At 34.5% G+C, this 14299-nt stretch overlaps 1 protein-coding gene across 6 annotated transcripts in view; it reads left to right on the forward strand.

Moving 5' to 3' along the window:
- ADK (adenosine kinase) overlaps positions 1–14299 on the forward strand; it is a 490160-nt gene that overhangs the window by 56311 nt on the left and 419550 nt on the right. For all 6 annotated transcript variants that reach the window (XM_027595868.2, XM_027595867.2, XM_027595870.2 and 3 more), the window contains one exon: positions 7762–7815. In XM_027595868.2, coding sequence (XP_027451669.1) covers positions 7762–7815 — 54 coding nt within the window. The remainder of the gene's footprint in view (positions 1–7761; positions 7816–14299) is intronic.

The following is a 14299-nucleotide window of genomic DNA, read 5'->3' on the forward strand; positions in this document are numbered from 1 at the left end:
GCAATCTTAGTTGCAAGTATTTATGGAATGTCTTATTGTCATCCTGCTATGTAGCAAATCTTAGCTTGGCATTAACTCTTTGTGTGACGCTGTGTTCGCCATTTCATTTATGACTGGGCTGTTTCTGGACTTCACAGTATCTTCAAGGACCTTCCTAGGTCTGAAATTTTATGTTATGCTAATCTTCAAGGAAAGCACATTTGAGTAAATGATGATTATTTCAGTCTTAAGGCCCAACCTTTATTACTGTTAGTTGCACACTACTGCTGTTCTAGCATATCTTAATGGTTATCTATTATGTATTAATACATTTTATTTTTGTGTTCTGATATTTAATTATAAACCTAAGTAACAGTGCCATTTTCCCATTACCGATGGTGGGAATGCCATTCCTGGATTTTATTCTTTTTTGCTTCAAGTGTGTCTTCCTTTAGCAGCTCAGACAGGGATGAAGGAAATTAATCCTCCTTCTCCCTCTTCCCTTATTTCTCTCCTTTCCCTCTTCCTCTTTTTCTTCCTTCTCCCTTTCTTCCTATCCACTTGTCACCTGTTGCTGTCCATATTTATACAATAAAAATATTTAAATCAAATTTATTTAAAAAAACTTTATACAAGAAAAGTTTTGAACTTATCTTTGGAGGCTTAAATGTTCATTGGTTGAAAAATTTAAGTGAAAATTACATCCAGATGAATATTATGTGCTTCTTAAGTGCTATATGTATTTGTTTTTAATGTATTTTTTCTAATTTCAAAAGTAATTTGCTTATTATTTACATTTCAGAAAAGCACAAAGAGGAGAATAAAAATAATCTGTAATCTATATAATATTTTGGGAGTATATTGCCATTTTTCTTTTTTTTTAAACTTAATCTTGAACCATTTTCCCATTGTGCTATAATTTGCTGATCTAAATCTACTTTCTGTAGTATTTGCTTACAATTTTACTTTTCCATAAATAATGCTCATTGACATACTTATACACAACACTGATGTTTTCTTGATGGAAATTTGTAGTTATGCATTTGGTTCAAAACGTGAACACTTTTTTTTTTTAAAGATTTTATTTATTTGACAGAGAGAGAAAATAGCGCACAAGTAGGCAGAGTGGCAGGCAGAGGGAGAGGAAGAAACAGGCTCTCCACTGAGCAGGGAGCCGGACGCGGGGCTCGATCCCAGGACCCTGGGATCATGACCTGAGCCGAAGGCAGCCGCTCAGTCGACTGAGCCACCCAGGTGCCCCCATGTGAACACTTCAAACTTCCTTCCCTTCCTATTTGAGCTAATTGAATTAGTCATTTTACAGAGGTGGAAGCATTACAAGGAAGGGGGGAGAGGTGAGTATTTATTCCATGTTTATGTGCTGGCACTTGAACACTTCGTGTATTATCTTATTTGATCCACATAGCAACCCTGTGGCATAGGTAGTTTCATCCTTAGAGAAATTAAATGGCTTGCCCACTTCAAAAAGCTAATTAATGGCAGAATCAGGACAGTAACACAGGCCTTAGACTTTTACTCTAATGTTCTTTCACTCAGAGGTTGTCTGTGGAGGCTAGAGGCAGATAAAGAAGGCTTCCCTGTATTCTCTCCAGCTTCCTTATCTTTTGCTGATTGGAGTTAAGTGCTTGTCTTTATCCTCTGGTAAATTTAGGCAGAAAAAAGATTGAGAACTGCCACTATACCATTTTGAAGTCTCTGGCTTTTTAGGGGCCGTGTTTATGTTTGAATTTAAGAAATGCATATAAAAGCAGAACATCTATCTAATCATGTCTTTAGGAAACAAAACCCAACTAAAAATAGGCTGTACTTAACTATCATTTGGGTATAAAGTTGAGGTATAGGCCTTTACTTTCTAATTCCTATTACGTTGAATTTTCCCCTTGACGTTTACTAATTTAAAACATTGAGGGGCACCTGGCTGGCTCAGGAGGTAGAGCATGTGACTCTTGATCTCAGGGTTGTGAGTTCAAGCCCCACATTGGTCTTGGAGCCTACTTAAAAAATATAAAACTGAACGTTTAGAGAGTAAGTTAAATGTGATAGATTAAAAACACTGTGTATCTTCTGTCAACAGCAGTTAGATTGGCAGAACAGGACATACTAAATGAAAATGAGAACTATGTGTAATTATAATTCCACATGTAAATAAACATTCAACTGTACATTTCAGTGAGAAATAGCTTCACTTTTTTAGTAGGGGTTATGGTCCTGATATATTTACCTTTACATTTATAATTTATACTTACTTTCAAAATAAATCTGAGGTATTTCTTAGTTAAAACATTTTTACAATTATGGGTGTGTACTGTTTCTTTGTGTACATTTTTAAGGTGTTTTGTGAACACCTTAAAATAAAGTTTTTAGGGGCGCCTGGGTGGCTCAGTTATCTGCCTTTGGCTCGGGTCATGATCCCAGGGTCCTGGGATCCAGCCCCGTGTCGGGCTTGCTGCTTGGCTGGAAGTCTGCTTCTCCCTCTCCCACTCCCCCTACTTGCGTTCCCTCTCTTGCTGTCTTTCTCTCTCTGTCAAATAAATAAATAAAATCTTTAAAAAAATAAATGAAGTTTTTATTCCCTTATGAATAACCATCTATATAAGTAAAGCGTTTGGTTATAGTTTATGAGCTTTGGAATTGTATTTAAATTGCATGGAGGAACACATCACTTCTCTCTACTAGGGCCTTTTTTTTAAATTTGTAAACTAAATCAATGCTCCATTTTAAAAGTTAGAATATTATTTAGGCAGAGAGATAGATAATAACTATAGGTTATTCTAGTGGCATTTCATATAGTTATTAACCAACTGAAATTGAGTAGAGTGAGTATTAATAAGGGAAAGTTCTTTGCAAAAAGTAGATCTAGATAGAAGTTTATGAATAAAGAAATACACGTACATACACGTCAGTGTATTTATGGACATACGTAAATAAATAAACATACATAAGTATATGTGTAGTAAAGATTTCAGCCTTGTCCAAAGAGATGTCTGGACTTTACCCTTGATTTCTGGGAGGTAATCTACATCATACCTGATGGAAGTGTTGTGTTGTTTAGGATAAGGGCTGGCTACACCCACAGAGTGACCAGTTACATGATTAGGGTTAGGCTTTGGGTCATCTGATATCAGTTGACCCGGAGACTGAAGTTAAACCACTTGGGCAGTTAGTTGATCAATCATGCCTTCGTAATGAAGCCCCAGTAAAAAATCTGGACCCTGAAGCTTGGGTGAAATTCCCTTGTTGGCAGTCCTGCATACTACGTTGTCACATAACAGCCATGTGCTGTATTGTCAATACTGATGCCAGAATAGACTTTGCATTTGGAACCCTCCCAGACACTGCTCCACAGGGCTCTTCCCTTGGACTTTGACCTGTATCCTTTCTTTGTAATCTGTAACCATGCGTATAATAGTTTCCAGTGAGTTCTGTAAGTCCTTCTAATGAATTACCAAATCAAAGGGTGGTTTTGGGAACCTCCTGAACTTGCAGTTGGTGTCAGAAGTGAGGATAGTATTGGGTACTGTTTCCTCAAACCTTGCATTTTGGCTAACTTTGGATATTTATGTATGGTCCAGTTTCCTAAAATGCAGTGTGCAAGAGTCAAGGAAGAGATAAGGAAGATTAAATTGATTAAAAAAACCTCAGCAAAGATGAAGAAAAATGAAAGTTACTGAGATACGATGAAAAGTTGCCTGGTTTGGGGTAGGGGGAAATCAGATGAGAGAGAGATGCTATGGGAAGAGTAACTGCTTTGGAGTTTGGGATTAGGGAACTAATTTGCTTGGAGAATAGTTCAGAATGGATCTTGCACATTTATTCTTGAGGAGCTGGAGAGGTACTCTGTGAATTAGAGTAAAATTTCCCTTTTGGCGATTTGATGAAAATCAGGCTATCCTTCCTTGCTTGCTTCTTGCCTATGTGGACCCCCCCCCCTTTTTATTCTTTCTGGCTTCCTTCATCATTCCCATCCTGAGACTTTTAAAGGGAAGGGTATTTTGTTTGTTTTATTTTGTTTTGTTTTAATGGGAAAGGAACAGAGAAAAGAGATGAAGTGGGGAAGGAAGGCAAAGTTGGGGGACAGGTAAAAGCTGTCCCTTTTTTGATTCTCTTAGGAAGGAGACTTGTCACTCAATGTTTTGTTTGAACACTGTACATTATGCTTCACTTTATTGTAACCTTATCATACCACAAGCAGTTATTTTTATTCTGATTCACTTACTGAATCTTGAGGTCCTTAAGTGCAAGAAATGTTTGTTATTCTCTATCACTAGCCAGCTGGAGAGGGAAAGTAACATTGATTGAGTTGCTCTTGTCTATGTCCAAAACACTTTGCTAAGACATAGATATCATCAAATCCACTGGTTTCAAATTTCTTAATTTTCATAAAAATGTTTTAATGAACTTTAATAAACTTCCACACTCATTAGGTTAATATTTATGATTTTTATTGTAATGTTAAATAAAACTGATAAACATTCTTTTAGTGGACTCTAAATACTGTAGGGGTTTGATACCTACATTATCCATTTATTTAAAAAATTTTTTTTTACCATCATCCATTTATAAAAAGACACAAGCTCTTACTACTGAAAAATTTCATATTCCTTTCTCTGTTTAAATTTGTATTTCTGTTAGACTTTTTACGACCAGATTTTATCCTTATGTAATGTATTTTTGTGCATGAATTATCTTTTTATGTAATATGCTATGCATATATTATGAAGATAATATATTTTTATGCATATAAAATGAATTTTAAAATACCTCCTAGTCATTAAATTATAATTAAAATATACTTAGTAAAACAACATAAATGTATTAAAATTTTGTTAATTATTAAACAAAACATTTTATTGGAAATGCATCTTTTAATTAGGTGGGTGAAACAAATCTAGTTTTTTTCATTTAGTTCAACTTTTCTTGGATAATAATACTCAGTGTTGCTCAGCATCATTTTTATTTCCCTTTTTGTCTTTTAGAAATATGAAGAGGTTCAGGATAGGCTCCCCCTCAGAATGTGCCACTTTGGCATGTGGATTATTTTGAGTTGAAGGCACTTGAGACCCTGTGGGGTCATGAGAAACTATTGTCCCTCCCTTAACCGTACAGAAGAATCTAAATTGGGGATCTTTCCCAGAATAAGATTGTTAGCAGCAATAAATTATATCTGAGCAACACATTTATATGATAGCGCAAACATCTAATTACCACATATCTTTTTTTTTTTTTTTATAGGGAGGGAGAGAGAGACAGAGAGAGAGGGAGAGCAGGGAGGTGCAGAGGGAGGAGAGAGAGAGAAACCTAAGCAGGCTCCATGCTCAGCGGGGAGCCCTCCATCTCACTATGCTGAGGTCATGACTTGAAACAAAATCAAGAGTCAGATGCTTAACCAGCTGAGCCAGCCAGGCGCCCCACTCCCCAAACATCTCTTATCGCCTTGTAAAGTGCATTCCTTTCCTTGAAATCCCAGGCTCCCACCCCCTTCTCCTTATTTAAGAATGATAAATATACCTCATTTTGTTTGACTGTCTTTGGGATTTCCATGTCTATGTGGATTCCCCGTGTGTACGCCTATTAAACTTGATTTTCTCCTGTTAATCTGTCAATTTGATTCTTAGTCCAGCTAGAAGGACCTTGAAGGGGACAGGAGTTCTTGTTCCCTGAGAAAGGGATGAGAAATTCTTGCTCCCTGACAGGTGGAAGTGCTGAGACATGTGTTCACATAATTAATTGGATGGTAATTGAGAAGTTTTATTTCAGCCATATCACTCATTTCAGCTTTTCTATTATCAAATTATCTATCATCAAAAATTATTTTTATTTGCCTATCAGCTGATTATTTTATTAGGTCCTTTTTCAGTTTTGTTAGAAGCAAAGAATTAGAAACCACCTGACTTTCCAGTCATTAGAGACATTAGAGACATGCAGTTCTAGGAAATACACCAAAAAAGCCTTTATTAAGGTTTCCTAAATAGCTAGTAATTGTATCTGTTAGTATTTTACTTATAGGCGTATGTTTACCTCAACATTTTAGGAGATGCTAGGGAAAGTTAAATATTGTTGATTTCAATATACCTATGTCAAAAGGATTTTTCTTGATAAAATGTTTTTATTGAGTGCCTCAAACATGTTTTAGTCAAAATCATTCATTCAGTTGAAGACCATTGTCTGCCTTGGAATCATTGGTAAAATTGTTCTGCATTGTCAAACAAATCAGATTTACTTTCATGATAAAAAAAGTCTGGCTTCATTTTTCAGTTCACATAAATGATTTGACTTGTGTTTCTGTGACAACCATGTTCTGATATATCTACTGATAATCCTCAGTAGATAAATGAGAGACAAGGAACTGGGGCGCCTGGGTGCCTCAGTCGTTAAGCGTCTGCCTTCGGCTCAGGTCATGATCCCAGGGTCCTGGGATTGAGCCCCGCATCAGGCTCCCTGCTCCGCAGGAAGCCTGCGTCTCCCTCTCCCACTCCCCCTGCTTGTGTTCCCTCTCTCACTGTGTCTATCTCTGTCAAATAAAAAATAAAAAATCTTAAAAAAAAAAAAAAGACAAGGAACCTTGTTTGAAATTTGTTGCTTGGAGGGAATAAGTTGACACTCATGTTTTTTATTGGAAACTCTCGTAGCTTTGCTTCACAGGACTCTTCTGACAACTAATGCATTCTTTGATCATGTACATGGGTTGGAAAAGATAAACTTTTTAAAGAAAAGTATAATCAACTTGTGCCCCATTCCATAATATATCTGAAAATAGAGCATCCTGTGACACACGGTTCCCCATTTATAATTTGTAGCTTCATTCTCTGCAGAAATAATGTATCAAACAGTAATCCCTGTAGTCAGTTCTATGGTATTTCACTTAAAGAGGCATTGCAGACAAAAATATTATGAACCATTCATTTCTTGTTTAGCACTTAAAAGAGCTTTTTATATACCCCAGCCATTGCAGTACAGTTCTATTCAAGATGCCATTGTTTTTGTAGAGTGGGTAAAGGTACTTGTGAGAGGCGAGAGAGGAGAATCTGCATGTTTCCACTTGGACCTCTGACTCATTGTCAGGCAGCTTAGTTTTTAGGAAAGGGTTGAACACAAGTGGAAATTGAAGACTCAGGAATTGCCATCTGTTGTTTATTTTTTTTCTGTGTACTCTTCAGAAATCTGTTTACCTTTAGCCCGACAAATATATGGTAATTTGGAAGATACCTGTTCTAGTATTTATAGCAACCTCTGTTTTATAGACAGGGAAAGTGAGACTTAAATGAAATAATTGCCTGTGGTCATTAAGCTAATAAGTGGTTTAGTCAAGGAACTCCAAAACTTATTTTTCCTTCTATGTCACACTACCTAGGACATAGTGTGGTACACAGATTTTTACTATGTATTTAATGAATAAATAACTGCATGTTGTTTTGTGAACTCTTACATACTTATTGTGGTAGTTTCTTGAATTTTGAACTGTTGGATGAATGTAACACCACAGATTATTCATTACAGACGACTACTGAAGATACCTTGTGTTTTCGAAGGTCAGGTTGATCCTACTTCAGTTCTTTGGAAGGTGTCTGTGGAAGTGATTAACAGAACAAAGAACTTAGGCATTAATGTTTTATCAGTGAAGGCAGAGACTTGTAACACTGTGGTAGTGCTTGTTTGATAGGGGTTAACTGACTGTATGTTGATAACCATAGTGAGATGTCCATGAGGCAAACATATTTCTATGTTTATATGACCAGTATTTTTTTGTTTTTTGTGTTACAGGTATTCTCTTAAGCCAAATGACCAAATCTTGGCTGAAGACAAACACAAGGAATTGTAAGTACATTAAACCCTAGTTTACTCTATGGAGATGTATGTAAACAATCTGGTTTTTAAAATTATATAAAATATAAAGATGTAATTAACACTATGACCTTGATTCTAGTAAGATTAGGGTAAATTTACCTTACAAACAGTTAACATGGGAAATAGTTTTTCCTGCATGCACGTTAAAACATGTAGTATTGTATTGCATCATCTAGACTAAGGGTATATTGGGAAATATGTAATTTCATGATCTTTCCCCAGATAAAATATTAAATTGTTGTTAATTTCGGCTTTTACTCAGTTGACTTCCCCACTCTCATGCTTAAGATGGAGAAATTTGTTTCTTTATGAAAAGGTAAATGCCTAGTATTGGTTGGCATTAGGCAAAACACTTTAAATATGAAGTTTGAAATATGAACAAAATTTTGTTCCTTTTAAAAATTTTAATGTTCTTAGGGTTCTTTCAGGTAAAAATAACTTGAACAGTATGATTCCGGGATCCCTCCATGGCTGTATTTCTGCTCTGTTGTAGTATTTAAAAGATTATTACTTCATAGGAACTTTGAGGTTTATTTAAAAATGACAGGTTTGGGAATTTTAAAAATTCATCTTAATCTTTTCAGTATCATATTATCCAAAGAGGACCCCTAAAAACGAATTTGTATGCTTCTATCTTCTAGTCTACTTTCTTTTTCCCATTATACAGTAAGAAAGTTCTGATGACCTTAATTATTTTGCAAACACCTAATGTCAGATAATACTGTAGAATTAAGAATTTGAGGAACCTGTGGCTGGCTATACACCTTCACATTGGACCACACTTATTCTTGATAATACTTAAGGTTCCATCTAATTAATAAATATATTGGTGAATTTCACATGCTTGCTTGGGGATTTCTCTAATGTTTGACACTCCCTAATGTTAAAGATATTTTAACATTGAACTCAGGTCCCTTATGGTTTAGTTTAATACAGTCTTCAATTTGTATACATCTGTATGGAGAATAACTTTTTTTTGCTAGGGCCCTTCAAGACTATTATTTTTAGGCACAGCATAGGGAATATAGTCAATGATATTGTAATACCATTGTGTGGTGACAGATGGTAGCTACACTTGTGATGAGAATAGAAAAACATACAAAGGTGTTGTATCACTATGTTGTACAGCTGAAACTAATGTAACATTGTGTGTCAACTATACTCAAAAAGTCCACACAACAAAATATTTTTTTCTTTTTTTTTTTTAAAGATTTATTTATTTATTTGAGAGAGAATGAGAGAGAGAGAGAGTACATGAGAGGGGGGGAGGGTCAGAGGGAGAAGCAGGCTCCTTTGCTGAGCAGGGAGCCTGATGTGGGACTTGATCCCAGGACTCTGGGATCACGACCTGAGCCGAAAGCAGTTGCTTAACCAACTGAGCCACCCAGGCGCCCAACAAAATATTGTTTTTCAAGGTTATATAATGATTTTTGAAAATACTATTAAAACTTTTTAAAAACCTTTTTCAAATTATTTTATTTCTTCTTTCATATTGAAGACATTGTAATAAGTGTTAATCTTAAAATGGTAAGACCCATGTGTAGGGAATGATTTCTTCAAGAGTTCTTACAGTTGATATATCCCATTGTTATGCTAGCTTTTCAATTTTCATATTTTGTTCTATCCTCATTTGATAATAATCTCCATAGTGGGTTGTCAAGAAATTTTTTTCAGTTTCTTTCTTTACTGCTAAGTATAATCAATGAGGGTAGTGACTGATATAAATTCCTCTCTGTTAAAGTATTAATTAATTCCAAAAAAAAGTATTACTGAATTCTAATTAAAAACTCAAGGGATTGGGGTGCCTGGGTGGCTCAGTCTGTTAAATGACTGCCTTCTGCTCTGGTCATGATCCCAGAGTCTTCGGGCTCCCTGCTCAGTGGGGAGTCTGTTTCTCTTTCTCCCTCTGCCGCTCCCATCTGCTTATGTGTGTGCTCATGCTTGCTCTCACTCTCTCTCTCAAATAAGTAAAATCTTAAAAAAAAAAAAAAGACCTTAGAGAGTACAGTCTTGTCTCGTTAACAGTATCAAGTATAAAACATATTGGTTCAGTGTCAATAACATGTCCTTTTCCAGGATTTTCTTTTTTTTTCAGGCTACTTGGAACATCTTCTGGATTTGATTGTTACATACCTGTTCTTATCATTCTTCTTGCAGATTTCTATTCCTCTTTGGATATGCTATATAGTAATTATTTTATAAATTAACATCTATCACTAAGATTATATTGGAGTTACTCCTTTTTGGCTGTGTGTTACATTCACTCTGAGGAAAATGAGTATTGTCCCTGGTCTTTGCTAGCTGTGTTCGAAATGGGTATCATTGGTCACACCGGAGACTGCGAGGGAAAGGTAGATATTTAACATAAACTTGCAGTAATTATTAGAAAATCTCTTCAGGGTATATAGTCTTATGGTAGATTAATAGCTCAAATTTTTAATCTAATGTAATTGCTTTGGAAAAGAAAATTGTATATAGTGTTATAACAAGAAAAATGCATTTAGATTATTAGACCTTTTCTGTTATCACTGCTTAAAAAGCAATAAAAAATTACATTCTCTAGGTTACTCTTTGCTTTACTTATTTCAATTAAAAAGGTGGTGGAAAGGGGTCTAGAACCTTATCAGTGACCACGTGACTTGTGTCTTAACATTTAATATATACACATTTTATAGAAAACACAAATTTTGCCGGCCATTTTAAAATGGGAGCTACTGTACAACTGGGTTAGTCTTAAATGATGTTATTTTTCCTGTGCAATTAAAGTGACTCTGTGGAATATTATGCAGTTATTAAAATCTTTTTAGGAAAAGATTTACTATCATGATTAAGTAGGTGAAAAAGCTTGCTTATACATATCCTAGAATGAAATTACAAAATAGTAGATTTTTGGGTGACTGGATTATGGATGAGTTTTATTTTCTTCTTTGTACTTTTATGGGTATTTTATTTTTTAATTAAAAAATTATTTATTAAAAAATTGCAAGACTCAGTAACTGATTATAAAGAACTCAATAGCTTTATCAAGACTCGACTTCTCTTTCACTACCTATAACCAATAACTAGAATAAGATAGCTGCTGCTTCACTGTACCCGCCAGATTGTACACAATTTTTTTTTTTTTTTTTTTTGTGGTTAATCCTAATCTGAAACCATACAGAGAAGGAAATGCTGGGAAATACAGTTCTGGTTGACAAAGTATAAAATTTACCATGCTTGGATTAATCATTTAGTTTTCTGAATTTAATGTCTTTATTTGTGAAATGGTGATAATTCCATGTTTGTCTTAATATGTTAAATGAGGTTTAGATGAAATTATATATGTAAAAAAGTTTTTGAACTATGAAAAGGTTATATAAAGTTACTTGTGTGATGTAAGTTTTTGTGAGTGTGATGTTTATGCAAACTTGAACTGGCTTCTGCTCTTGGAGTAGCTGCCTCTCAGATATCATGGTAGGATTATTTTAGTGCTTTGCTATTTTATTATTATTCATTAAGCAAATGATGTCTTTAATTAGCTACTTTTCTTTTAGTCTATTCAATAATCCCATTGTATAGTTTCTGAGTTTCTAGCCTGAAATTCTTTATGCAGAAAGTGCTAATGGACTTCTTTGTTCTCTCTTTGTTGTTTAAAATTTATTATTATTATTATTATTATTTTGTTCTCTATCTCTGATGTTTTGGGTGGAAGGGTGAGGTGTTTCCTGAAACTTTATCCAGAGCATTTTAGTCTAAGTGTAGTTCATTGATCCTTTGTTGTAAATAATTTACTTGACAGTATTTCAATATGTAATATCTATGGGGTAAATATTCTTTAGGGCCATTATGGGATGGAGAGAGCAGAAACTGCTGATATGTTGAATACTTATTTTCTTTGGTCTGCACCAAACAGGAATATATTGAGAATGAAGACAGATTTCTGCCTGAAAAATAGTGTAAGGGTTATGCTAACACTGTCTATATCCCCTTAAGGATTGAGTCAGACTTTTTGGGAATGTTACGGATTTGGGGATACTTTTAGTATTTATTAGCAGCTCATCCAGTCCTTGAAAACATTTTCTTTACTAACTATACTTACTGATTTATTTTTGGAAAGTATGAATGATTAAATAACACATATATTAAAAAACAAGGAAAAGAGGGCCTTATTTCAGTTACTTTTTTTTTTAAGATTTTATTTATTTTTTTTATTTGACACAGAAACAGAGATAGTGAGAGAGAGAGCACAAGCAGGGGCAGCGGCACGCAGAAGGAGAAGCAGGCTTCCCGCTGAGCAGGGAGCCTGATGTGGGACTTGATCCCAGGACCCTGGGATCATGACCTGAGCTGAAGGCAGCCGCTTAACTGACTGAGCCACCCAGGCGCCCCTATTTCAGTTACTTTTGTGCTTTAATTTAATCCTCACAGCAATCCTAGAATGTAAATATTATAATCATTCCCATTTTATGGGAAACAGGCTCCATAACTTGTCTTATAGTAGAAAAGGATAGACTGTGATTTGATTTCAGGTCTATTTTTATTGCTTTGTACCTTGCTAAATTCAGTGACTTAGGAAAAATAATATTTATTCTTTTGGGAGAAATAATATTTAAAATGAACATACCTACTTCACAAAGTAGTTAAAGGTACTTGTGATGGATATTATATTTCATAAATTTTAATATGGTTTAGTAGAAATATGCCATAATTTGTAGGTAATACTGTATTTTGGGGGGTTGTTAATGTCTAAGGTAAAATCTTAGATAATCTGAGTTCACGTTGATGAATGGAAATCTGGTATTTCTAAATGACTAGGTCATTTCTTGAAGTTCAGTGTACTATAACTTTATTCTTTGTGATGCTAGCTCCCTCTGTGGAACTTCATTATGATTGCAACTTGAGTTTGATTATTTAGCAAAATGATTGAAACATTTAGAATAGATTTTAAATTTTTATTGTAAAAATTTACTTTATATCCTAATAATTCCAAGTGTTTTTCTTGTTAAAATATTGCTTTTAGAAAAATGTCTTACCTCGTATATATTGAATTTTAATAGTACATGCGAAATGAAACCACCTTCTTCAAGCATTCCTGCAACTTTTATGCTTTTTTGTTTGGGAAGGCCAGAAATACTTGCAAGTTCTAGGTCTGTAGCTCTGTGTTAGGTTAGACAGGAGATTAGAAAAAAGTCTAATGGAAGATTTGGAAAAAAAAATGTTTTGGAGTTTGAATTTTGAATTTATGGTTTTTTTAGTTTCTCAGTGTTGAATTGGGTGAGAAGATGTTCATTGAAGGATTTTTTTTTTTTTTTGTCTTGTTGAAAAGAGACAAAATTTCTGCTTGGTAGAAAGAGCAGAGATAACTTAGTAGGATCCCAAAATTCAACAAGAAATGTATGAAATATCTTTTACATATATAATTTCTGTAAATTTATGCTCTCGTATAGAAAATTCTTTGTTAACAAATCCTCTTACTGATTTCCCTTTGCAAGAGTGTGTATATTTCTTCTGCCACTGCTTTTTCTCCTTTGTTTCCCAAACTATCTTATATTTAAATATTAAATTGTATAATTACTTTTTCAAAGATACTTTCCATTCTAGATTGAGGGCAGAGGAAATATGATTGGCTTCCAAGATGGTGTTTAGAAAAATGGGCAAACTGACATCAACCATAACTAGGGACTAAAATATAAGTAATGAAGATAGGAAAGCACTAAAGTATATGTGCTCTTTGAATTTATAAAAATTTAGCTATATGAACATAATAAAAAACACATGTAGAAAAATTTAACTATTTTACTTACCAAGTAGAATTGAATGTCGTTGTTAAGATCTTGCATGAATAAGCTTTTAAACAATTCTGTAGGATAATTATCTTTGAACCCTTCCTTAATACTAAACATATTTATTATTCTGTTAAAGTGTAATGTAGTTTATGCAAACACAGGCATGCATTATGGTGGCACAAAGAAATTCATTTTATTCATTTTTATATTTGTTGACCTTGACTGAATTTAGATCAGATATTATTTAAAAGAATAGAATTGGGGCGCCTGGGTGGCGCAGTCATCAAGCGTCTGCCTTGGGCTCAGGTCTTGATCCCAGGGTCCTGGGATAGAGTCTCACATCTGGCTCCCTGCTCCGCAGGAAGCCTGCTTCTCCCTCTCCTACTCCTCCTGCTTGTGTTCCCTCTCTCACTGTGTCTCTCTCTGTCAAATAAATAAAATCTTTAAAAAAAATAAAAGAAAATAAAAGAGTAGAATTGAACTAGTTTTATTAATATAACAAATCCATCCTTTGTTATCTTTAAAGCATATATTATGTCCTTGAAATAGTAATAATGTTTTCTTACGTCAGTAAAAACTTTGTATCAATATGTAAATATTTTCCTGGGGGTTATTAGAGTTTGTTTGTTTCTTTCTGAGAGAGAACAAGGGGGTAGAAGGAGTAGAGGGTGAGGGAGAGTGAGGGGGAC

Source organism: Zalophus californianus, chromosome 15 (assembly GCF_009762305.2).
Source record: "Zalophus californianus isolate mZalCal1 chromosome 15, mZalCal1.pri.v2, whole genome shotgun sequence".
NCBI lineage: Eukaryota > Metazoa > Chordata > Mammalia > Carnivora > Otariidae > Zalophus > Zalophus californianus.